The sequence below is a fragment of the Sus scrofa genome, chromosome 18 (assembly GCF_000003025.6).
Source record: "Sus scrofa isolate TJ Tabasco breed Duroc chromosome 18, Sscrofa11.1, whole genome shotgun sequence".
Taxonomy (NCBI): Eukaryota; Metazoa; Chordata; class Mammalia; order Artiodactyla; family Suidae; genus Sus; species Sus scrofa.
Genome location: NC_010460.4, coordinates 10,153,435 through 10,179,018, shown reverse-complemented (window position 1 = coordinate 10,179,018; position 25,584 = coordinate 10,153,435). Strand labels below are relative to the sequence as shown.

Below are 25,584 nucleotides of genomic sequence, written 5' to 3'. Positions count from 1 at the left end.
GTGGTATATAGGTTCAGCCCTCATCCATGGGGAACTAGCTGCCTAATACCCTCCCAGTTCAGCACCTGCTCATGACCATAAGAACCCACAGCCCATCCTCATGTAATAAGCAGTGAGGACGTTTCTTCTAGCTGGGGAGACCGGCCAGCAAAAGAGGCTCTTGCCTAATTAGGAGATATTTGTCTTCAGGGGCCTCATTCAGAGACCATTTTTCCTACAGGTCTGCGATGTCTGGTGCCAGATGGGGTCTCTGACATCAGGTACATCCTTTAATCAGATTGTCAAGTGGAAGCCCAGAGGCTGAATCTCTCCTACAGATGTATGTGTGTCTTGTGGTTGTTATCACTTTTTTTGGCTTATACACAAGTTTTCTACTAAAAATATAAATTATTTGCCAGAATTAAAAATGATGATGTTTCACATAACAACGCATACTTCCAACCCCTTTGGAAAAATGCCACAACGCTGGCACGCGCTGCTAACAGTGGAGCAGCAGTTCCACTTGGCGGTGACCTGCTGACCTGAGTGAGGGGTTCTCTGCAGCCACCACCGGCAGGATTTACTCCCTCCTTCCTTCCTTCAAATGTCTGCCCCTGGACATTTGCGTTCACAACCCCGTGCTCTCCTGGTCTAGAAAACACCAACCAGAACCGTTCAGTGCATGTAAGGATTTAGGTCTAACCATCCCACTCTGACAGGTGGCAGGATAGTCTATCCTAATAAACATTTTTGGAGCTCCTACTGTGGCTCAGCAGGTTAAGAACCTGACTAGTATCCATGAGAATGAGGGTTCGATCCCTGGCCTCCTCCGTGGGTTAAGGATCCAGTGTTGCCCTGGGCTGTAGTGTAGGTCACAGACGCAGCTTGGATCTGACATTGCTGTGGCTGTGGTGTAGCCCAGTGGCTACAGCTTCGATTTAGACCCTAGCCTGGGAACCTCCATATGCCACAGGTGCAGCCCTAAAAAGCAAAAAAAAAAAAAAAAAAAAAAAAAAAAAAAAAAAAAAAAAGAAAGAAAGGAAGAAAGGGGAAAAAAATGTCCCCAACCTGAGTGTGTGGGACAGGATTCACACCTATTCTCTAACCTGGGGAATGGAGCCTGTATCCTGAGACACAGGGGAGCCCAGGTTGACCTGAGATGGAGATGAGGAATGCAAAGTGTTAGAAAGTGGTGAAGACCCTGCTCAGGGGCACAAAACTGGGCTCCTGATGACCTCAGAGCTCTCAGTCCGATCCTGGGCTGACCAGCCCCGGGGGTCTTTTATAGGACTTTCTGGTTTGAGTCACTGTTATGGGGGTCTTCTCTCACGGTCTACAGAACAGAATCCAGATGAAGGCAGGGTCCGAGAGGATGTGTGATCTGAAGCATTGGCACACGTTAGCTGGGCACACTGGTGTGTGAGCGGACTACAGGTTGGGATTAGAAGGACCAAGAAGAAATAGAAGTTCCCATTGTGGGTCAGCGGAAACAAATCTGACTAGGAACCATGAGGTCGCAGGTTCGCTCCTGGCCTTGCTCAGTGGGTTAAGGATCTGGCGTTGCTGTGAGCTGTGGTGTAGGTCACAGACGTGGCTCAGATCCTGCATTGCTGTGGCTGTGGTGTAGGCCAGCAGCAACAGCTCTGATTCGACCCCTAGCCTGGGGACCTCCATAGGCTGTGGGTGTGGCCCTAGAAAAGGCAAAAGGAAAAGAAGAAATGTATTCCAGGCAGAGGGGACCCTGAAGTTCTGGTGAGGTTTGCATTTTAGAATCCCTCTGGTGCTGAAGGTTTGGAGGGAGGGAGAGTTGAGGGAGATCATTGGGAGGCTGGGGCTGTGGTCAGACAAGAGATGAAACTGACTTGAACTTGACCTGTAGCTGCAGGAAGGGAGGGCGGAAACTCTGGGAGGGAGAATTCATAGGAGTTGGCACCTGACTGGATTTGGGAGCGGAGAGAGAATGAGAAGGTTGCTGAGGAATCACAGCCTGAGATAGGAAACAAACGCAGGACTGGGACTGGAGAACGAAGACGCAGGCCTGGGCGTGGAGCCCGAGGTGGCATGAGGTCAGCCCCCAGAAGAATGCCCTGGAGCGAAGACCACTGGAGAAGCCCAGCCCCGGCCTGGGAGTGAGAACAGCAGCCAACAGAGCGCTTGCACAGCGCTGCCTTCAGCAATGCCCTGGACTTCCCCGATCCCGCTTCAGTCTGAACTGGGAATGTGGTCAGTTAAGGTTTGTAAAGCCCCCTGGCACCGAGGGGTTGCTCCGTCAACGTGAGCTGAACCTGAAATGCTGCTCCACGCGTCTCCTCGGCCCTTTGCTCTCTCCTGCTCACCGATCCCGTCATTTTCTTTCTCGGTTGCCAAGAGTCTGAACCAAGTCACAGCCCTCACCCGTCTGCTTTGGCTCCGGGGTAGCCCAGGAGAAAGCCCCGCATCTTCCTTGAGCCTCACTGCATCGTCTGCGTGAACTTTACTCCCGTCTTCACAGAGGATGAGCAAGAGGCTGGCAGGTGGACCTGGATTAGACCCTGGGTCTCCCGGCTCCAGGATCCGTGCTCTCTTGGCTCGACAGCATCTGGACCCCAGCGGAGGGGGCGGAGGCCAGCGAACCCGGGCTGCGGGGCGGTCCCGGCTGCCGGCGCCTCCTCCCTCCCTGCCCCCGCCCCGCCCGCTCCCGCACCTCCTCTGGTGCCCTGGGTTCTGCGCGGAGGCTGCGGCTCGGCCCCGGCAGGCGCGGCGCGCAGCGACCCAGGCGGCGGCGGCCACCGAGCGCAGCGGGTCGGGCGCGGGGAGGCGGGCTTGGCCCCGGCCTGCGGGAGCCCAGGCCCTCGCCCACCCGAGGCCGGCCTGGGGGGCCCGCGGGGCGCGCAGAGCGCCGGGTGCGCCTCGGGCTGGGGCCCGCATCCCGGCACAGGAGCGCGGGCGCGGCGCGGCGGAGCGCGGGGCATGGAGCCGGCCCGGGAGCCCCCAGCGCGGGCCCGGCCGCCGCCGCCGCCCCCAGCCTCCCGGCCCGCGCCCGCCCCCGCGGCGCCCAGGCCGCGCTCGCCGGCCGAGGCGGAGGGCCGCGGTCCCGAGGGGCTGCTGCGGCGATCCGGGTCGGGCTACGAGGGCAGCACCAGCTGGAAAGCGGCCTTGGAGGGTAAGCGTCGCGCGGAGCCCCCTTCCCCAGCCCTGAGACCCGGAGGCGGGCTAGAGTCACCTTGGCCGGTCTCCCGGTGGGGAAGGTGAGGCGTGCGACTCTGGAACCTGGCGCCGTGATGTCAGGGCAGTCAGAGGCCACATGGGGGGTGCGGCAGCTGTTACTGGGGCCCGCCTTCAGTATAGCCTGGCCCCCGTCTCACTCTGACCTTGGGAGCAGGTTTCACGCTCTGAGCCTCAGTTTCCTTAATGAGTGAAGGGGACCGTGACCTCTCGCCGGGGAGGTGTTGAGAGCGGCTTGAATCTGTAGCAGTGAAAAATGCTTTGGGCAAAGTGACAGCAAAGCCGTAGACCCCAGAAGTGGGGCTCATGCCCTGGGGGCGGGGGGGGGGGCGCCTCGTGGTGACCGGAGGGAGTATCTGTCCCAGGTCCTTCCTTGCCAGTCCTGGGTCCCACCTACCCCTTCCAGTCAGAGGGGCTCAAGGCATGAGCCCCTGCCTGGCCAAGGGGGCAGTAAGCCAAGAGGAGATGGACTTGGAGCTCATGAGTTCTTTCCGTAAATGTGTGTGGCCACTGGTGGGGTGCGGTGTGGAAGGTGCTGGAGTTGGCCAGGGGTCGGGGGCTGGTCCCCTGGAGGTGTCTCGGTCCTCCTGACACCTGGAATCTGAAGTCCGAGGACCTGATGGCATTAACCAGGGAAGCCCAGACCTTGGCTCATCCAACTCTTAGGGAAGGCTTCTCAGAAAAGGAGGGCTTCCTGGAGCTGGCGAGTTCTTAGGAGGTGTGGAAAGAGAAGAAAGGGGGACACCAGGCTCCGGGAGTGACATGTTCAGGGATCAGTGGCCAGAGTTAGCCTGTCGCTTGTGGGGGCCTGACCTCCGACCTCCATGCTACCAGGATGGGGGGAGCGTGAGAAGGGAGGCGTCGGGAGCACCCAGACCATGAAGGGCCACCCAGGCCTTGCCCGAGGGTCTGTCTGAAGTGGCTGTTGAAGCAGCGAATGAGACCGTGTGTCTGCCCTTGGAGAGGCAGCGGTGGCCCAGAAGGGTCAGACCAAGGCCAGGTCAGTGAGGAAGGAGGGGCGGTGGTCAGGGGAGGGACATTATCAGCATCAGCCAGGGCAGGTGCCTTGCCAAGGCGTCAGAGGTGGGGACAGCCTTGTCAGCATTTGGCCCAGTGGCAGGTGGGCCAGGGGATGCGGATGGCCTGAGGAGGGGCTGTGCTGGCTCTGGAGGGAAGCTGGACACCTGGACGGTGATTTGGGACAGAGGAGGCAAAGAGGTTAGAGCTCGGAGTGGAGGAGCCATTGCAGAGGAGCTTCAGGCTGAGAAGAGCGGATTGAACAAAGGGGGACCAGCCCCCTTTGACAGGGTCTCTGGGCTCATGGTTACATTTGCCTGTGACCCCCTGCTTCCCTCCTGCACAAGTTATTTCTTGAAACTGCTCACTCCCTTTGCCTGTATTTCTTCTTCCTTCATTGGTAAGCATTCCTCCAGGGTCTGCCTAACCTGACTGTAACTCCCAATGGTTAGGGCCACTTTGGGGTGATGTGGCCTCTTTCAGGGCCACTGGCTTACTGGCTCCTGTTCTACCTCCGTCCTGACCTTGGCTTCTTCTTTTTGCTCCCAGCCATGGCTGGGCGGACCACCACTAAGTCAAGCTGAAGAAGAAGCCGCCTATCAGGCAGGAAATAGCCCAGGGGGTCTCTCAGGACATTGTTTTTCCAGGCCTTTGGAATCTAGCCCTCCCCTTGTTTAGTGCCCACTTGCAGCCCAGTCTTGTCTCACCTGTCCAGGTCTAGCTCCATCTCTCATGGCACCTCTGGCCCCGGCCCTTGTTCCCATGGTCCACCAGGAGCAGCGCCACAAGCCCCATGCCTGTGGTCCTTGGGGGCTCAGCATCTGGGGCCCATGGGCTTTTTCCCCCAGGAGTTTTGGGCTCTGGAGTCTATGTCCCTGCCGGGGGCCTCCCCTCTGCCTGTCCGCTGAGCATCTCCTGGGCGCTGCATCTCCAGCCTGGAGAGGGGAGCTCCTGGACCAGGCGGGTGCTCTCCAGGGTCCTGCCATGTATCTCCCACATTCACTCACTCTTCCTCGCTTCCTTCCAAACAAACCTCCCTCCTGGTGCAGCTCTAAGAATACCCTTGACTTTGCAGAAATCACAGGACAGGGACTGAGGCAGCCTGGTGAGGTGCAAAGAGCCCAGATTCTGGAGTCAGGTAAGCCTGAGCCAGATCCATCCATTGCCAGCGGGCTGGCAGGTTTTCGAACTTGTCTGAGCTTAGTTTCCTCATCGGCTAAGCTAGATAAGGATGTCGGCCTCTCAGGGCTACACAGACAAAGGTGCTGGGATGGGGGTACAGGTGACCCTTTTCCCCAGTCCCTAGAGCTCTGCATCCCTAACTCGAGGAGCCCAGGGAACATGGGTGACTCGCTGCTCACCTGAGAGCCTGTGACTGCTGGTCTGCCTACCATGAGTCCGCTTGCCCACCCAAACTGAAGCCCCTGTCACGAACCCGGTCCACAGAGCCTGAGAAACACCTGTGATGGGACAAGGAGGGCCTGCCAGACCTGGGGACCAAGGGGTTTTGTGGCCCTTGCTAAGCCAAACCCTTGTCTTGAGACGTCTTGAGCGGACCACGCCAAACCCTCAGGGAGCCTGTGCTCCTTTATTACTGTGGGCTGAATATTTACCAGGCACTTGCCAACCCCGCACTGGGGGTTCACTTAGCCGTCTCCTTTAACCCTCCCATCTCCCCTCGCAGGGCTTGGCGAGGGTCGTATCTGTCTCATACAGGAGGACACGAGACTCAGAGGGGCTAAGTGTCCTCCCCAAGGACGCGCACTGCTTCCTCACACATGAAAGCAGAGTTTGCCACGAGGCCCTCTGATATGAAGGCTCCTGCTCTGTCCCAGGCTGACCCAGGACGTGGGGCTTGGTGAGGCGAATGGAAGAGAATCAAATTGTGCTTCTGACGCATATAGCTCGTCTCCCCGTGCCCCTCAGACAGCCCTGGTACTTTCACCCTGAGCCTTGGGGAAGAGGCTGGAAAGTGATCCGGAGCTCCCGCCTGGGTTATGGAAAGACTGGAGGTGATTCAAAATGGGCAACTCTCTGGCAGTGGGAGTGGGGGTGAGGAAGAGCAGCCTGGGGGGACCGGGGGCGGGGACCGAGTGATTCTGCACATCTCAGGCTATAGACTTTTTCTGGGCTCACCAATTCTGAATTTTTAATGTGGAAAGTTTCTTGATTAGGCATAAACCCACAACTTCCTGATCAAAACCACACTCATGCATTTAGCAGAGCCTCTTAAAAATTTAAAAATTGCCAAATTCCACATTTGATCATTTTGAACAGTCAAGAATGTGCCCGCCAGGCTGTGGCCCTGGCGGCTTAGAGACGTCAGCTGTGCGTCTCTTTTGGGCTGTGGGGTGGGAGGGTGTTGGGAGACAGGTCTGGGCTTGGGAACCAGATTTTTTTTTTCAGTTGTTCCCTCTAACATTAGGCTAAGTCAAATATATTTATAAACAGAAGTAAACTGTTCCCTCAAGCTCCATCTAATAAGGGCCACTGCACAGAAGAAAGAATTGCTGGCCTGAATGAGATCCCCCCCTGCCCCCAAGAGAGAAGGTGAGGTCCTAACTGCTTAGTACCTTATTCTGACCTTATTTGGAAATATGGTCCTGGAGGAGGGTGGGCTCCTAATCCAATATGACCGATGTCCTTTTAAGAGGTGGTCACGTGAAGACAGAGACACACAGGGAGAAGGACGTGATGAGGCAGAGAGAGGAGCGATGCGGGTGCAAGGCAAGGCATGCTGGAGTTCACCAGCCCACCAGCAGAACCCAGGACAAAGCCAGGAAGGATTTCTCTGCAGCTCTCAGAGGGAGCAGCTACTCAGACACCTTGATTGTCGACCTCTGGCCTCCAGAACTGGGAGCTAATACATTTCTGGTGTTTCAAGCCACCCAGTTTGTGATGCTTTGTCATGTCGAGCTGGGAAACTAATATAATATTGGGACTGTGCAGCCCCACGGCTGTCCTTGAGAGTGAACCAAGAGTCAGACTCTGTAGCAGGTCCTCTGTCACCGCGCAGGTCCTCCAGAAAAGAATGAGGAGCGGCCTCAGGTCTCGCGATGCTGGAGACGCATGCGCAGCTCCGCCTCTCCCTGGGGAGCAGGTGTACATCCACGTGGCCAAGGGCATCGTCCTTCAGCTAAATTCCCATTGGGTTTTTAGTACCAGTGGCTGCTCTATGACACAAGGCAATGACTGAGCCCCGTTAGAGCGAATCCAAAGGTGAATAAAGCACAGCCCTTATCCTACAGGAGCTCGTGGGCTGGTAATCATCCTGAGGCGACCGCTAATGCTGGAGTACAGCTGACCACGCCAGGCACGGTTCTAAGCACCGGGCTTTGAATTCTCACAAAACTCTGAGGCAGACACTTCATGACTGCCCTCTAAAGATGATGAGGCAAATGAAATCAAAAAGAAGCAAAGTTCCTTTGCCACTGGAAAGTGGCAGAGCTGCCATCTGCGCCCAGGTGAAGTGGTTTATGAGGCTGCTATGCTCTTCTGACGGTGCCGGGGTTACAGGACAGGACTGAGAAACTAATACAGAAGAGAAAGGAAGGATTCACCCAGCATGCTTGCCGCAGGCAGCCGCCGAGCAGCTCACGGGGACCAGCCTTACAAGCAGCTGCACCGAGGACCGGAGGGCACGTGCAGAAGGAGCCCAGCCCTCGTTGGCAGATGTGAGCCTCTGTTCTTACAGTGCCTAGAGCCACCCACCTCTGGACTCCTGGTCACTTGCCAGTATAGACCTCATAGGAAGGACTCCCAAATGTTTGTTGGACTTGCAAGTATATGTGCTGCTGAAGCGAGCACTGTTGGACTTGTAATTAAAAGTGGCCAACTGAATACATGCATTTGTTTTCCTTCCCTTCTGAAGCTACTGATACAACACGAATGGGATTGTTTGTTTGTTTTGTCTTTCTAGGGCTGCACCTATGGCATATGGAGGTTCCCAGGCTAGGGATCTAATCGGAGCTGTTGCTGCTGGCCTACACCACAGCCACAGCAATGCGGGATCCGAGCCACATCTGCGACCTACATCACAGCTCACGGCAACGCCAGACCCTTAACCCACTGAGTGAGGCCAGGGATCGAACCCACAGCCTCATGGTTCCTGGTTGGATTCGTTAACCACTGAGCCACAATGGGAACTCCCTAATGGGATTTGTTAAAGGGCCACAAGGACAACAAGAAGAGGAGAGAAGACAATAGCAACAAAACTGGGAGCTAGGGATCAACGACTGGCACCTGACACTAACTCCACCGGCCTGAGAAAGTTCAGGAAGTGGAGGAAGCACCTGAGTCCCACGCAGGAGCCTCGCAGTAAAGAGGTGGGGGCACCAGCCAGCATGGCTGTGGGTGAAGATGGAGCTGGAACCAGAAGGACTGGCTGACCCTTCTTTAAGAAGAGACTTCAGATGCCCAGTTCCCCTTCCCATCCTGCGAGCCTCTCCCCTTGTGAGAAAGGAACTCTAGACACCCACACACTTGAGAGCAAGAAGTTCAGGCAAGGTTTATGTTTCGGGTGCCCTGGATGGCTCCCAGCCTTGTCTCCCGGCCACACCTATACCCTCGACAAGGGAAGACAGAAGAGCCATCTCCAGACTTGGTCCCAAGAGGAAAAACTCCAAGAGGTCAACATATGGTCTTGAGTACTGGCCCAGCCAGGTCACTCTGCTGTGAGCCCCACTGTTAATAAGCCCCCGACGTGGTCTCAGAAGTGCCAGTGAGCGCTCCTTCCTCCTGCTTTAATCATGACCAAAGATCTCCAGAGAGCTGAGAAAAGTCTCGATGTGGAAGCTAGAGACCAAAGTAAATGCCCAGAAAACAAACAAAAAAGGAATTTGGAGGAAACAGAGCTGATAACAGGCTAAACCTTTCCGCCCACTTTGTCGCCCAACCCCCCATCAAGCCCTCCTCCACCAGACTAAAAAATCCTCAGTAATATCCTCAAAGATAAAATTTTTCAGCATTAAAATAAGAATAGGGAGTTTCTGCTGTAGCACTGTTGGTTAAGAATCTGACCGGGGCGGCTCGGGTCACTACGGAGTGTGTGCAGGTTCGATCCCCAGTCCAGTGCGGTGGGTTAGAGGATCCAGCATTGCCACAGCTGCTGTACAGGTATCAGCTGCAGCTTGGATCTGATCCCTGGCCTGGGAACTTCCATATCCACAATGAAGCTAAAAAAAAAAAAAAAAAAGAACAGGATGCTCTAAGAGGGAGTATTCAGAGGACAGCAGCCACAAACCCCAGAAAAACCTTCGAAGTTAAAAATAAATGTACACATAAAAAATTCAGTGCGTAGAGAGTGGGAAGATAAAGTCGAAAAAAATCTTCAGGAAATTGAGTGAAAAGGCAAAGAGATCGTGGGTAAGGGCACTTCCTCGCTCTGCAGTGGGTGTTTCTTCCTCTTTTCTTACAAGGGCACGACTCCCATCATGGGAGCCTCACCAAGAATGGAATTTGGTGGTACCTTGATCTTGGACTCTCCAGCCTACAGAACTGTGAGAAGCAAGTGTCTGCTGCGTAAGCCACCCAGCCTCGGGTATTTTGTTACAGCAGCCCTTGCAGACTGAGCCAGGGGTGAAGTGGAATTCCTGATTTTGCCTCATCGGCTTAAAGGAGTTTTGGAGGTGAAATAATGATGAGCACACACGTGGAGGCAAAGGAACAAGAGGACCTCGATTAATTACAGGGAAACAAGAAGTTATGTAGAAATAAAGCTCGCAGGACACTATGTGGCTTTGCTGGGAGTGGCACTTACGTTGCTCCTAACACATGTAAGAAAATCACACCACACGGTCAGTCAAACCCAACTGTGACACCGAGAGGGCAGGGCGGTAATGCAGAGAATTACATCTTCCTCCTTATTGTGAGAAGTCAAGAAATAACATCTTAGAAAAGTCGAGAAGCTTTTAGAGATTTGGAGGCAATCGCCAAAAGAATTAGTAAAAGAGTTGCAGGGGTCTGCCTCTGTGGAGGGGGCAGTTCATTTGTTTAGTGAAGCCTGGTAGGATTTCTTGACCTTTTTTTTTTTTTGGTCTTTAGGGCCACACTAGCAGCATTGGAAGTTCCCAGGCTAGGGTTCAAATCGGAGCTGCAGCTGCCAGCCTACACCACAGCCACACCAGTGCAGGATCCTGAACCCACTGAGCGAGGCCAGGGATCGAACCTGTGTCCTCATGGATACTAGTCTGGTTCATAATCCGCTCAGCTACAATGGAAACTCTATATTTCTTGACTTTAGAGCTGTTGCTTTTCAAAGCCTTGCTAAAGGACCAGGTTTATTTTTCTCTTTTTTTTGCTTTTTTTAGGGCCGCACCCATGGCACATGGAAGTTCCCAGCCTAGGGGTTGAATCAGAACTGCAGCTGCTGGCCTACACCATAGCCACAGCAACACGGGATCTGAGCTGCATCTGCGATCTACACCACAGCTCACAGCAACGTCAGATTCCCGACCCACTGAGTGAGGCCAGGGATCAAACTCGCATCCTCATGGCTACTGGTTGGACTTGTTTTTGCTGCACCACGACGGGAGCTCTGGACTAGGTTTCTTTTCGCAATCTGTTGTGAAGTACAATACAGTTGAATTCCTAGAAACAGTACCAATATCATGTGGATGTCACAGCCATGCAGAATTGCTATAACTGTTTCTAGATATTTTCAGGATTTTGCACTTATCATAGGTTAGTAACAGTGCACAGACCAGCACTGGGCTGTGGAGGTGCATCTTTCATCTATGCACATATATAACTTTTAAAAGTTTTCTTTAAAAGACTAAAAAATAAAAAGGCCTCACCTACTAGGATGGCTATCACAAAAAATGGAAGCTAGTAAGTGTTTAGTGAAGAGATGGAGAAATTAGAACACTTGGGCCTTGGTGTCGCTGGTAGGATGCTGGTAGGTGCAGCAGCTATGGAAAATTTGATGGTTTCTCAAAAAGTTCAACATAGCATCACCTGATCCAGCAATTCCCCTCCTAGGTATATACCCCAAAGAACTGAAAACAGGGACTCAAACAAATCTTTGTTTACCTTGTTCATAGCAGCATTATTCACAAGAGCCCAAAGATGGAAACAGCCCATGTGTCCATCAGTGGTTGGAAGGATATGCAAAATGTACATAGTCATGCAGTGGAATATTACTCAGCCATAAAAAGGAATGAGCTTCTCATATGTGCTACAACATGGATGAACCTTGAAAACCTTAAGTGAAATAAGTCAGACACAAAAGGACAGGTATTGTATGATTCCATTTACATGAGCCACCTAGAGTAGGCGGACTTTTAGAGACAGAAAGTAGATTAAAGGTTATGAGGGGCTGGGCGGAGGTGGGAATGAGGAGTTAATGCTTAATTGGTACAGAGTTTCTATTCAGGGTCATGAAAAAGTTTTGCAGAGAGGCAGCGCGGATGGTTGCACAACATCATAAATGTGATTAATGCTGCTAATTGTACACTTAAAAATGCTCACTTTTATGTGTGTGTGTATATATATATATTTGTCTTTTTGCCTTTTCTAGGGCCGCACCTGTGGCATATGGAGGTTCCCAGGTTAGGGGTCTAATTGGAGCTGTAGCCGCCGGCTTACACCACAGCCACAGCAATGCGGGATCCAAGCTGCGTCTTCGACCTACACCACAGCTCATGGCAATACCGGATCCTTAACCCACTGGGCGAGGCCAGGGATTGAACACACAACCTCATGGTTCCTAGTCAGATTCGTTTACCACTGAGCCACGACGGGAACTCCTATGTTATGTATATTTTATCACATGAAAAACCTTCAAAGATGCCATGTCTAAAGTCTAAAAGGTTCTTTTATGAACTCTTGAAATTTTAAGTGAGCGCCAAGGCATAAACATCTAAAATGGAGAGGCCAGAGGGTCAGGAAAACTTCCGTGAGGAGGATGGAGAGTTTAGGGCAGGATTTCAAGAGGCAGCAGTAGAGGAGGAGAACTCTGGGAGCGGAGACCCCGTGTGGGCCAGAGAGGGCGGACTGGGTTATTTCAAGGAGTCTGTCTGGCAGAAACTAGGGATGAGGTAGAGAAGCAGCTGGAGGCTGGGGATCGGACAGCGGCGACAGTCACAGAAGGAGGTCAAGTGCATGGCCCTGGAGGCGGGCTTTTCAGCAGGGGAATCGCAGCATCAGCCGGATCTGTGCTCAGACTTCAGCATCAGACCCACTCCGAGGGTGAAAACACGGAATGCCCCAGAGGTTCTCGCTCTTGGGACTTGGGGCTGGCAGCGGGGGCGGGCATTCAACCCCTTTCTCTCTCCGCAGACACCACCACGCGTCTCCTGCTGGGGGCCATCGCCGTCCTTCTGTTTGCTATCCTGGTGGTGATGAGCATCTTGGGTGAGCATGGCTGTCAGAGCATTTACGCAATTCGGCTTCTACACACCTTGTCAAAAGCATGTCTCGTTAGGTAAAGGAAGGTTCTAGACGTGCCACCAGTGCTGTGGGGGGACAACGTAGATGGAGAGCAGAGTGCTGGTTCTACACGAGATCTTCGCCTAACATGACGCATTCACACGTTGACTCTACCCGTCCCCTTTCCTAAGCCCTGCAGCCAAAGGGGAGCTGAGCTGTTACTTAGGTACAGCCACCAAAATGCTGGCGAGAACTCAGAACAAACTTGGTGTGTGTGGGGCGGGCAGTGCTTCTTAAAGATGATCTGGGGATCTTTAAGGGCCTTAAAGATCACATGTAGTCACTCGACAAACATTTTATTGAGCTCCGACTGTGTGTTAGACCCTGGGCAAAGTGCTGGAGATTTTTTTTTTTTAATTTAGAATATCAACTCCCCTGTCCAGTGATGGAGGTGTTGCTGCCTGAGTGGCTTCCCAGAGTGGGGATCACATGTACTAAACCCTGAGTAGGAAGGAATAGGTTCCTAGGGATCCGGAGGGAGAGGGAACAGAACATTCCAAGGGGGAGAGGGCTGAGAAGCACCGAGGGGTGGCGTGGCGCGAGGGAAAGGGCTGAAGGAGGAGTAACACAGCTACTAAGGAAGGCAGACAAGGCTCCATGACCAGGGGATTTGGCTGCTTCTCATGGATTCAAGTCAGAGTATGTCCTGGGTTCTGAAGGGTTTTGCAAATTGATTTTAGGATCTCTGCAATCTTTTTTTTTTTTTTTGCTGCTGCTGCTTTTTAGGGCCGCACCTGTGGCATGTGGAGGTTCCCAGGCTAGGGGCCCCATCGAAGCTGTAGCTGCTGGCCTACACCACAGCCACAGCAACGGGGGATCCGAGCCCCTTCTTCTGCCACCTACACCACAGCTCACAGCAACGCTGGATCCTTAACCCACTGAGCGAGGCCAGGGAGTGAGCCCGAATCCTCATGGTTCCCAGTCGGATTTGTTTCCTCTGTCTTTATCTTTGAGAAGCACCTGAAAACTTCAAAATGCGAGGAAAGTCCCCTGATGATATCAGTTCCCACTGAGGCTGCGCCTGGGGGGCGTGCAGGCCTAACAGGGGCTTGTGAGCGCTTAGGAAAACATGGTGACCACGGGCCAGCTTGGGTTCACTCACACTAATTGCTACAAATTAAAATGTTGTGTTGCTACACGGGGAGGGCAGGGGCAGGGCGATGTGTGAGCTCTGCGTGTTGTGGTTGTAGAAAAGCACCAGAGTCTCTTCCCAGGTCTCCTGGAAGCACCGCCAGGGAGTCCCCGTCATGGCACGGCAGAAACAACCCGACTCGTACGCATGAGGTAGCGGGTTCAATCCCTGGCCTTGCTCAGTGGGTTAAGGATCCGGCGTTGCCGCGAGCTGGGGTGTAGGTCACAGACGCAGCCCGGATCCCACGCTGCTGTGGCTGTGGTGTAGGCTGGCAGCTGCAGCTCCAATTGGACCCCTCGCCTGGGAACCTCCATGTGCCACGGGTATAGCCCTAGAAAAGACAAAAGACAAACAAAAAACCTCAAATAAGCCCATGTAAATGAGATGACCGTGGAAGAAATAAACATAAGCGCCTGCCTTTGGCTTTAAAGGTGGTTTTATACGCGTTCTGGCTGGGGGCCGGGGGAAGCTGGCTTGGAAAGAGATCGTAGGAAAACAGCCAAAGAGAAGGACGAATTCCTTTTGACACGGAGGCCCTCCGAGAATCGGATGGAAGTTCCAGGCTCCCTTCCCAGAAAAGCACACGTGTGCAGGTGCTCAAGATTCTCATCAGAGCACCTGCACCCTGGCAAGACTGCTGCCGCTGTAGCGGGCCCCAGCTGACTCGTCCCAGTTGGTGGTGGTGGCGGCATCTTGGTGGTAACGTGGGCGCAGGGAGCCAGGCGGGATGGAGAGGGGTCTGGAGAGCAACCTCTGCAAGGAATTGTGGCCAAGACAGTGTTTGTTCAATCCAGCTAGAGGAGAGCCTGGGGTCCTTCCTCAGGTAGGCGCTGGAAGACCCGGTTTGCCCCGAGTCACTCCCGAGGCAGATCCTGGACCTGCAGGTCTAGGTCACAGGAAGGCAGGTTAGGACTCAAAACTGAAAAAGAACTTTCCAGCAGTTCAGCATCATTAGCTGGTGAGGGTGTGGCCAGTGAGAGGGTCCCACCTTGGCCAGAGAGGGAGGAATGCATGGCCTCCAGGCCCTTTTTCCGAGGCCCAGCTTCTCAGGTTCCCCAGCTCGGGAAGCTGGAAGAGGAAGAGGAAGAGGAGCGCTCAACCCAGGGGCTGACCTGCTGTCGCTTCTCCTTGGGGTGGTGTGATTCTGCTTATTTCACCCCCGGCCTTTTACCTGTCGGGCATCGCCAGGGGCTCCCCTGAGGCATGTGGCTGATGAGCACCAAAGTTGAGACAGGCAGAGGGAGCGGTGGGGCGCAAAGCGGGATTATGGGGGGTGGGGGGGTGAGGCCTGCTGTGCAGGTGGACACGGAGCCCCTTCTTTTCCCTGCAGCTTCCAAGGGCTGCATCAAGTGCGAGGCGCCCTGTCCGGAGGACTGGCTGCTCTATGGGAGGAAATGCTACTTCTTTTCTGAGGAACCGAGAGATTGGAACACGGGCAGGCAGTACTGCCGCACCCACGACGCCGTGCTGGCTGTGATTCAGAGCCAGAAGGAGCTGGTGAGTGTGGCCGGCCACGTCCCAAGGACACGCGGTGTCCCCAGGGACCTATTTCCAGAGCACAGCCTGGGAGGGGGTTGCAGGTGGACTCCATGGGGTGGGAACCGGTCTGTGAGGGCACCTGATTGCACAGCTACCTGCTACTGTCCACGCCAGCTGTTTCGTATCCGAGGCTGGTTTGCTGAACTCAATTTGGTCAAGTGCGAGCCTCACACAGTCTCAATGCCCTGAGAAATGTCAAATTGCATTGGCACCTTCTCCGAGTCCAAATCAGGGCCTGATCTTTCCGACACCCTAGACAGTTCCGTCACTGGAAATGTGCAAAGAACACAATTAACGGGTCTCTTGGCCATTTTGGATCTTGAAGGTAACAGGTCGTGCAATCCGAAACAGTAGATGAGCTCACAGTCGCTGCTGTTGGTCTGGTAGGCACTTCAGTAGCCCTCTTCTGCAGAGAGAGGCCTGGGAAGATGCAGCTAGGAGCACATCCAGCCCGAGCTTTGAGAGGTGTCCCAGATAACCCGTCAAGTCGGCAACCCCAGGCTTCCTGAGAATCGGGATGGCTGGACCGCTGAGCCAGGAGGACCAGCCCATTCCGGGCTTCCTGGCCCCACAGTGTGTTCCTGGAGCCTGGGGCCCTTCGAGGCCGTGGCAAGTGGCCCACCGTGAGAGGGGGGTGTCTGGAACCCAGCTCCTCATTCTTGGGATGCAGGGAGGCATCACCCTTTCAGTGTCTACACACCTTGGGAGCCGGTTTTCCAAGCTGGGGTATGTCTGGGGAGGTATGAGCAGTCAGAGATGGCACCTGACTCTGGGGTTTCTGGCTTCCCTTGGTGCAGGAATTCATGTTCAAGTTCACACGGAGAGAGCCCTGGATTGGCCTGCGCAGAGTTGGGGACGAATTCCACTGGGTCAACGGGGACCCATTTGATCCAGACACGTGAGCTGAGGCTTCATCTTCTGGCTGCCGAGCTTAGACTGGGGGAGGCCTAGGACCCCAGACACACCTGCTGACCGAGAACTTGGCTTCGCGCGAGTTAGAGTGTGGGACAGAGACCCGGTCATGACAGTGGCTTTACTACTCTCTCTCTCTCTCTCCCATAAAGTCCAGCCTGGATTGGTGGCTCTGCTTCATTTAAGCCACCACGTGGTCATCAGAACGTCCTGTCACTGGAAGGGGCCTGGGCTCTTTCCATCATGTGATGGCCCAGTCTGTCCGCGTGGCTCAGAGAAAGGAAGGGTGTCCTGGACACGCCTCCACGTTGGCCAGAACTGAGCCACACGGCCATACCAGGCTGCGAGGGCGGGTGGGGGATGGGGCCTCTACTCTGGGCAGCCCCAGGCCACCTAAACATTGTCACTATGGGAGAAAGGGGATCTGAACCTTGGGCACGAGCAGTGGGCTCTTAGAGAGAACACCTCTTGAGCTGGTGGTGTGTGTGGTGCTAAGTATTATTCGTGTGGCCCAAGTGGTGTGGAAACGAGTGTGCGATGGGGTGGCGGGTGTGCTGTGCCAGGGACTGGTTTGTGGAATGATGCTGGCAGCAGGTGGGGCGGGTGAGGGAGGTGATAGTGAGTGTGAGCAGTTCAGGCTCAGGGAAAGGCAGAGGGGCACCCACAGTGGAATAAGAACCTCTGCTTCTGGCCTAGACTCTTTTTTTTTTTTTTCAGAGCCGCACCTGCTGCATATGGAGGTTCGCAGGCTAGGGGTTGAATTGGAGCTGCAGCTGCCAGCCTATACCACAGCCACAAGCCACGGCCACGCCAGATCTGATCCATGTCTGTGACCTACACCACACCATGTGGCAATGCTGGATCATTTAAGCCACTGAGCAAGGCCAGGGATCGAACCCATGTCCTCATGGATACTAGTCGGCTTTGTTACCACTGAGCCAGGACAAGAATTCCTAGTCTAGGCTCTTAAGGCTGGAGAACTAGGCCTCAGGAGCTGGGCGGGGGCACTGCCACTGACCTGACCTGAGTGTCCCACCTTGGCCCGTGACAACAGCTCCCACGTTCCTGCTTCTGCCGTCCCTTGCCCTCACCTCGCATCTCTCTTTGTCCAGCCCCTCTTCCTTTTTTTTCTCTTTCCTTTTCCTGCTGTCACCTCAGGAAAAGGTGCTTAGAGCTGCTGAGAAAGCAGCTTGTCCTTACTACCCCACCCCTTTCTAGAAGCTTCCTGCTCTCGGAACCCATGGAGCCCTGGAGGCTGGGTCCCCAGGGTACTGACCACCTGGCAACCAGTGGGCCTTGGGGCCACGCTTCTCTGACACGGAGGTGGCCCTGGCCCCCCCACTCCCTCTTGGCATCCATCTAGTGCCTTCTGAAATCCCAACTGACCTTGGCAGGGGGCTTGGGTCAGGGTGACCAAATGGAGTTAAGAAGAAATGTCAAGAAGTTCCCGTCATGGCTCACTGGTTAATGAACCCGACTAGCACCCACAAGGATGCAGGTTCGATCCCTGGTCTTACTCAGTGGAGGATTCGGCGTCACCGGGAGCTGTGGTGTAGGTCGCAGATGTGGCTTGGATCCTGCGTTGCTGTGGCTGTGGTGTAGGCCAGCAGCTGTAGCTCCAGTTGGATTCCTAGCCTGGGAACCTCCATATGCCACGGGGTTAGCCCTAAAAAGACCCAAAAAAAAAAAAAAAAAAAAAAAAAAAAAAAAAAAAAGACATGTCAAGATTCAGAAGGGATGATTTTAGGCAGGAAGAACCCTCCCCTCCAGGGCACACCCAGGTCCATGGAGGACATCAGTGGATCCTGGGTAACACAGCCCGGGGGTTAAACACCGGGGCTACCCAAGTCCACCCCTAACCTATGAGATTAACTCAGTGCATCTCTCCTGAGCTCCCTGTATGCTACACACAGGAGGTGTGGGCAAGGTGGTCCTGGACAGGGCCCTGGGCTCCCAGGACAAGTGGGCTGAGCCTGGCAGGAGGATGGGAAGGCACAGGGCGAGTCCAGGAAAGGCCCACGGGCAGCGCCAGGGTGGCTGGAGCCGTGGGGCACACGGTCAGGAGACAAGTGAGGCCACACCAGCAAGGTCCGAGGGAGAGGCTGACTGTCCGGGAAGGCGGCTCCAGGGGGAGGGGCAAGTCCCGGGGCCTCCGGGGCAGCCCGGTGATGGCCCTGGTCTATTCTCTCCCGGCCACAGGTTCTCCATCTCGGGCCCCGGGGAGTGCGTCTTCGTGGAGCCCACCAGGCTGGCGTCGACGGAGTGCCTGATGACCCGGCCCTGGGTGTGCAGCAAGACGGCCTACACGTGAGGTGGGTCCGGGCCCGGGCCGCCCTGCAGCCGGCTCCTCTCCAAGGCGCAGCAGTGAGGACGGGCCCTCGGCCTCTGGGCTCCTCGGCCCCGGGCAGGTCCCGCGGCTCAGTCGGCGCGTCCCACACGCTCAGCAGCACCGCGGACACCTGTTCCCCTGGATGCGCTGACACGTTCACGGGCATGGTCCTCGCTCATGTTCAGCGTCCCCCTTAGGCACCCCAACGCGTCCCTCCTTGGCCCCACGCTGGAACCTTCCCTCCTCTGGAGGCGCCGTGAGGAAGGCCGGGGGCTGATCCAGCCTGAGCTGCTGCCCGCACAGACCCCCGCCTCCTCCGCCACGGGGCGGGGGGGGGGCAGGAAGGGAAGCCCCCTCCTTGCCTTGCTCTGCCCGGGGTCTCAGGCAGGCCCCTGCTGTGTCCCTGGTGCTGCTGTGTTGGTCCCCAATGGAATAAAAAGATGACTGGCATCCAGGGAAGTCAGCTGCCATTTGTTCCAGGGTGGTGGCTTGGGAGAGAGGTGATGACACACTCGTGTGGCAGGCGGCAAGTGGAGGCACCAAAGCCGAAAACAGATTCTGTGGCCTCAGGGCAGCGCTGGCGTGGCCAGACCCTCGAGGGAGTCTCAGACGTCGGGGGGATGTGTGCCTCCTGCTCCTTCATTACCATGCAACGCAGAGCAACAAACATTTATTCACACCCGCCACGTGCCAGACGCCACACCAGGCCTGGGGATCGACAGCCGGGTCCCCCAGGGAATACACAGGGAGCAGAGGCAACAGCTTGGGAAGCGCCGGAACATTCTGGAACACAGTCAAGGCACGGCTTAGTCTGCCTTGGCGGGGGTAGGGTGAAGGTGGCGGGGGGGATTAGCGGGGATGAGGTGCTTGTTGGGCTGGCTGAGTTTGCGTAGGGCCAAGGGCCCCTGCCTGTCCCCTGGTCTGCTGGGGAGGAGCAGGGGGTGGGGAGACCTGGCAGTTCCCCAGCGCCCCCCCCCGGCCGGGTGAGAGACAGGAAGGCCGCCTGGGGGCCGCCTGGGTGAATTTGGGTCCTGGCCCATTTTCAGAAAATAGCTTGGAAGGAAACAGGTCCTGCTCTTCTCTGTCCCTTTACTGTCAGGTTTCAGACAAAACTGTCGGCCTGGTTTATTGACCTTTCTGCACGCTTTCTGGAGATTTAGTAAAACAAGGGGATTTTGTGGTTTCGTGTTTTCTCTTCATGGGGAAAGACAGCGGAGAGAAAAAAAAAACAGGGGGAGTTCCCATCGTAGCCCAGCGGAAACAGATCCAACTAGGAACCATGAGGTTGTGGGTTCGATTCCTGACCTCCCTCAGTGGGTTACAGATCTGGCGTGGCTGTGGCTGTGGCTGTGGCATAGGTCGGCAGCTGCAGCTCTGATTAGACCCCTAGCCTGGGAACCTCCATTTGCCAGCGGGTGTGGCCCTAAAAAAAAAAAGTTTAGGGAATTCAGTGTGGTGGCGGTGGGGGCTTGTGGGGGTGGCAGAAGCCCACCACCGCCTTCCCCAGCCCCTGTGCGGAAGTATGCTGAGGGGCTGGGCATGAGGAAGTGGTCAGCGGCTGCCATTCAGGGTAGGGGTAGAGTCACGACTCACATCTGTTCTCAGCCAGGCCTGTGGCCCTCCCCTCAAAGACGCTGAGTCTGAATAACCTTAGCGTCTTCCTTTTTTTTTTGCTTTTTAGGGCCGAACCCGTGGCATATGGAAGTTCCCAGGCTAAAGGTCGAATGGGAGCTATAGCCGCTGGCCTGCACAACAGCCACAGCAACCTGTGATCCAAGCTGCATCTGTGACCTACACCACAGCTCACGGCAACGCCAGATCCTTAACCCACTGAGCGAGGCCAGGGATCCAACCTGCGTCCTCATGGATACTAGTCGGGTTCCCGACTGCTGAGCCATGACGGGAACTCCAGCATCTTCCTTTTCATGGGGCTCATCATTTAACTCTCTCAGAAATGTTGCCACAGGTGACAAAACTGTACCTTGGCCAAGAGGGGGAGTAGAGCTGGGCCTGGGCCCACAGGCTGTGTCCTCCTGCCCTGTGGGTTCCGGTGGGAAGAAGGGAGCCGAGATGGCTGGGGGGGGGCTGGGAGGAGGCAGTGTGGGCGGGCGGGAACACAGAACCTGTGCCCTCGGGATCCTGTTTCGACTCAATTATCCACAGCCTGCTGCGTGGAGCTTTCCAGGCCTGCTGGTGGATGAACACTGCTAACCTTGGGTTTGCCCTGCAACCGCACGACAATTCTAAATCAGTGTGATAAAGCTAGAGGGAACTCTGATCAGCGGTGATCTTTTTTTTTTTTTTTCTTTTCTTAATTTTTTAAAATTGTTATTTCCCCAATACAGTTTTTTTTTTCTACTCTACAGCATGGTGGATTGGTAATCTATGTTTTTAAGTTTTCTTTTGTGGTTCCTATGGAGGAAGACACAAGACCAAAACCAAACGCCAGCATGCCAAACTTCAGAAATGTTGAAACACCCTCCCAGGGTTATTAACCAGCCAGGCACCCCCATGTCACATGGAGGCAGAGCCTGGTTGAGTGGGCAGGGCTGCCGGGCCTGGTGCAGTTGCTGCCAACGGCCACAGGTGGCAGCACTGAGACCCAAAGGACAACCCTGCCCCCGCCGCCCGCCCCTCAACCCCATTCTTCAGCCCCTCTGAAAGATTTTTCCCTTCGGAGGTGAGTTTCCTGCAGTGGAGAGTGTGCTTAGCTGCTGCCAACTGGAGAATGGCGCTTCTCACCTGCCTCTACAAGGATTAAATCATGAGCTGCTGCAGCTGCTGACCCTCAACACGCCCGGAAAGAGTTCGGGGTGGAAGTCAGGAGGGAGGCCCTCTGTGCTCTGGGAAAACTGGCAGAACAGGCCTCCAGAGAGTTAGATGTTTTAAGGAGAAGATTTTATGAGCCCAATCCTTACATCTCCTCATCTCTAGAAAAGCACTAAAATCCTTCATGGTGACATCTGCTCTTTGTGACAACAGTAACTTTCACAAGACTAGCACTGACCTTCTGCAAAATGTGGGCTTAGGGAGTTCCTATTGTGGCGCAGTGGAAACGAATCTGACTAGGAACCATAAGGTTGCAGGTTGGATCCTTGGTCTCGCTCAGTGGGGTAAGGATCCGGCGTTGCTGTGAGCTGTGTAGGTCGCAGACACGGCTCGGATCTGGCATTGCTGTGACCCTGGTGTAGGCCGGCGGCTATGGCTCTGAATTGACCCCTGGCCTGGGAACCTCCATATGCCATGGATGTGGCCCTAAAAAGACAAAAGGCAAAAAAAAAAAAAAAAGTAAATAATTACTTTTTATGTCCCTCTTCACCAAAACCTCATACATACTGACCTTCCCCCCCACTTCTCTGGAGCAACTTCTCTGAGCTGAGAAGCTGCCTCCTAGGCTATCATCCTCATTTTGCCCCAAGTAAAACTTCATTCCCAACTTTCACTTTATGTTGACACTGCAAGCCTGGGCAGCTGCTCCCTGGATGAATCTGAACCCACACCCCCGCCCTGTCCTTGGGTGTAGTCCCTGAAGTGGGCAGGACACCGGCTGAAGGCTGGAGCATTAGACAGTAGACATCCTTTGTGAAGACAGAGCAACAGGGCTTTTTTTTTTTTTTTTTTTTTTTTCTTTTTAGGGCCACACTCGTGGCATATGGAGGTTCCCAGGCTATGGGTCAAATCGGAGCTGCAGCTGCCAGCCTACGCCAGAGCCACAGCAACTCGGGATCTGAGCCTCGTCTGTGACCTACACCACAGCTCATGGCAACGCCGGATCCTTAACCCACTGAGCAAGGCCAGAGATCGAACCCGCAACCTCATGGTTCCTAGTCGGATTTGTTTCTGCTGCACCACGATGGGAACTCCTCCATGGGTGTTTTTGTTTTTGTTTTTTGTTTTTTGTTTTTTTTTGGCTGCCCTGTGGCATATGGAGTTCCTAGGCCAGGGATCAGATTTGAGTTGCAGCTCCGACAACGCCCTACCCCACTGTGCTGGGCAGGGGGTTGAACCTGCATCCCAGCGCTCTGGAAATGCCGCGATCCCATTGCGTCACAGTGGGAACTCCCCTGAGCACTTTTTTTTTCCCTGTGCATTTTGATCTTCATACGGTTTTCACACAAATTTCCCATAGAGTGTAGGAAATGCAAATGCTGACTTCTGTCTTTCTCTCTCTTCAAGGCCCAGTGCAAAGCTCCCTGGGACCCCTTCCAGGATGGCGGCAGGCCCACAGGGACCCCTCCCTCTCCCCAGCACCCTCAGCACTTAAGACCGAGCCTCTCCCGCAGCCCAAGTTGTCAGAACTTTTCACCTGAGACTCATCTCTTCACATCATCTCACCGCGTGTCATCTAAGCCCCTAGGTGGCAGGGATTATGTGCTGTTGGCCTCTTTGCAGCACACAGCATGTGCTTAAAAAAGTACATTGTTGTATATGGCAGTGAGATTGCCCCCAAATGTCCTCTCGTGTCCCTGGTGGGTACAGCAGCAACCAGCCATCGGCAGAGCCTTGCCTTTTTGGCCCTGGAGAGTGTGGCGTGACTTCAGAGCCACACTCTGAAGGCTCATGAAGAAAGATGAGCTCTGTTTTGCTTCAATTGCGAGAGCTCCCTCACATCCCCTGAGCGTGCACATCCTGGGCGGGCAGTGTGGGGGTGGCCACGAGGGAGCGCTGCCTCGGCCTCTGCATCACACAGAGCCCAGGCGATCGTGCTTTGCTCATCTGTTTCCCTGCCCACCAGCCCCGCAGACATGAAAGCCCCTCGAGGCAGGGGCCCACTCGCACGCTCCTTTGTTTCTCTAGCGCCTGGTACATACTGAAGGTGCTTAATAAACCTGTGTTGAACTAAACTCGTCTTGACTCCTAGTTCAAAGGCTCTCTCCTCTTTGCTTTTCCTCTGATCTTAGAAATCTGCACAGCCGGCCCAGCTGCCCATGACGTCTGAAAACTAGCCGGTGTTTTAGAGGAAGAGATGAGATGCTGAACCACCTCGCAACGTCCACTAGGATCCTGCAGTCCAGAGTGGAGAACCCATTTGGGCCAAGACACAAACACATCGAAGACAAAATTGGAATGACAGTACCAATGAATACAAAGAGCTTATGAGGGCCAAGCACTGTGCTAAGCATTTCACACACAAAGTATGTTAAGCCCATAGTAGTTGCTTAATTAAAAAAAAAAAAAAACTATCGGGAGTTCCCATTGTGGTATAGCAGAAATGAATCCGACGGGGACCCAAGAGGATGCGGGTTCGATCCCTGGCCTCACTCAGTGGGTTAAGGAGCCGGCGTTGCAGTGAGCTGTGGTGCAGGTTGCAGACATGGCTTGGACCTGACGTTGCTGGGGCTGTGGTGTAGGATGGCAGCTGTAGCTCTGATTAGACCCTAGCCTGGGAACCTCCATATGCCCCAGGTGTGGCCCTAAAAAAAAAAAAAAAAAAAAAAATCATTGTCTGTTTCACTGTGATGTAAGCTGAGCACAGTATTTGATTGAGCTAGCTTCTATAGCACCTGCATTTCAGAGGCTTGCACCACAGACTAATGCAGATCAGTGACGACAGGGGAAAGCATTGCTCCCTCCAGAATCTTTGAACATAGAGGCTCACACAAGATGTATTTTAGGGGATGCAGGAGAAGTGGCTGCCATGCACCAATAATTTTCCTCTCCTTCCAGGTATGTGGAAGGATCATATTTCCTGGTCTGTTTGAGGGTTAGTGACTGATGACGGCAGGGTTTTTTTTTTTTTTTTTTTTGTTTTTTTTTTTTTTTGTATTTTTAGGGCCGCACCTGTGGCATGTGGAGGTTCCCAGGCTAGGGGTCGAATTGGAGCTGTAGCCACTGGCTTATGCCAAAGCCACAGCAATGCCAGATCTGAGCTACATCTGCAAACTACACCACAGCTTATGGCAACACTGGATCCTTAACCCGCTGAGCGGGTCCAGGGATCCAACCTGTGTCCTCTGGATGCTAGTTGGGTTCGTTACCGCTGAGCCACAATGGGAACGCCTCATTGTGACTTTGATTTGGAGGTTTCCTAAGACTGAAGCCTTCTGGGTACAGGCATGTAGGGGACAGGTTTCCTGGAGAAGGTCTGAACCTGCAGCAAACTGTGTAAATGAGAAGCAAAGTGTCTGAGATTTTGGGCCTGTTGTCATCATAGCATCTCTTACTCTAGACTAGACAGGGACCAGGCCTGGAGGTGCCACACATTCAGTCCATTGGCTAGGACAGTCGTGGAAGGCGGAGAAATACATTTCAGCTGTATGCTTGAATGCACAAGACTCTAGATTCTGCAAGTTGAGGTCTTTTAGTCTTGGAAGATTCATCACCTTTGTCTCTTTAAATATTTCTCCTATCTGCTCTTCTCCTTTTTCCTTCCAGGACTCCAATTAAGGCTGTTTGAGATTGTCACACAGGTTCAAGTTTTTGTGTTTCAGTCAATTTTACAAAAACATCTGTTGGAATTTAGATTGGGATTGCATTAAATCTATAAATTATTATTATTTTTTTGTCTTTTTAGGCACCCAGAGCATATGGAGGTTCCCAGGATAGGGGTCTAATCGGAGCTGTAGCGGCTGGCCTACACCACAGCCACAGTGACGCACGATCTGAGCTGCATCTGTGACCTACACCACAGCTCACAGCAACGTCAGATCTTTAACCCACTGAGCGAGGCCCAGGATGGAACCCACATCCTCATGGATGCTAGTCAGATTTGTTAACTGCTAAGCCATGACGGGAATTCCCAAATCTATAAATTAATTTGATGAGCCATGTCTTTTTAACAATCTAACTCTTCCAATTAATGACTTAAATAGCTTTCTCCACTTAAATTTTTAAACATTTCAGCAACATTTTACAAGGTTTAAGGGTAGAGTTTCTGCATATATTTTGTTAAATCTAAATTTTTTTTTTTTGTCTTTTGTTTTTGTTGTGGTTGTTGTTGTTGCTATTTCTTGGGCTGCTCTCGCGGCATATGGAGGTTCCCAGGCTAGGGGTTGAATCGGAGCTGTAGCCACTGGCCTATGCCAGAGCCACAGCAACGCGGGAT

The 25,584-nt window shown here is 54.0% G+C and overlaps 1 protein-coding gene across 3 annotated transcripts; it reads left to right on the top strand.

Moving 5' to 3' along the window:
* On the top strand, positions 2,676 to 23,720 carry CLEC2L (C-type lectin domain family 2 member L). 3 transcript variants are annotated; one of them, XM_021078806.1, is made up of 6 exons: positions 2,676 to 3,121; positions 12,478 to 12,552; positions 15,090 to 15,256; positions 16,096 to 16,196; positions 18,410 to 18,522; positions 23,441 to 23,720. In XM_021078806.1, the coding sequence occupies exons 1-5, from the start codon at positions 2,929 to 2,931 to the stop codon at positions 18,519 to 18,521; spliced, it is 648 nt and encodes a 215-aa protein (XP_020934465.1). In that variant the 5' UTR covers positions 2,676 to 2,928; the 3' UTR covers position 18,522; positions 23,441 to 23,720. The 3 variants fall into 3 exon arrangements, with proteins under 3 accessions (XP_020934465.1, XP_020934464.1, XP_020934463.1); XM_021078805.1 differs by lacking the exon at positions 23,441 to 23,720 and adding an exon at positions 22,716 to 23,414; XM_021078804.1 differs by lacking the exon at positions 23,441 to 23,720 and having other exon boundaries at positions 18,410 to 18,991.

Bases quoted from the DNA above. Each gene is read 5' to 3' on its own strand.
- CLEC2L (XM_021078806.1), top strand. From the start codon at position 2,929: ATGGAGCCGGCCCGGGAGCCCCCAGCGCGGGCCCGGCCGCCGCCGCCG. The intron at 12,553-15,089 runs GTGAGCATGGCT...TTTTCCCTGCAG, and splicing joins GGTGGTGATGAGCATCTTGG to CTTCCAAGGGCTGCATCAAG. The intron at 15,257-16,095 runs GTGAGTGTGGCC...CCCTTGGTGCAG, and splicing joins TTCAGAGCCAGAAGGAGCTG to GAATTCATGTTCAAGTTCAC.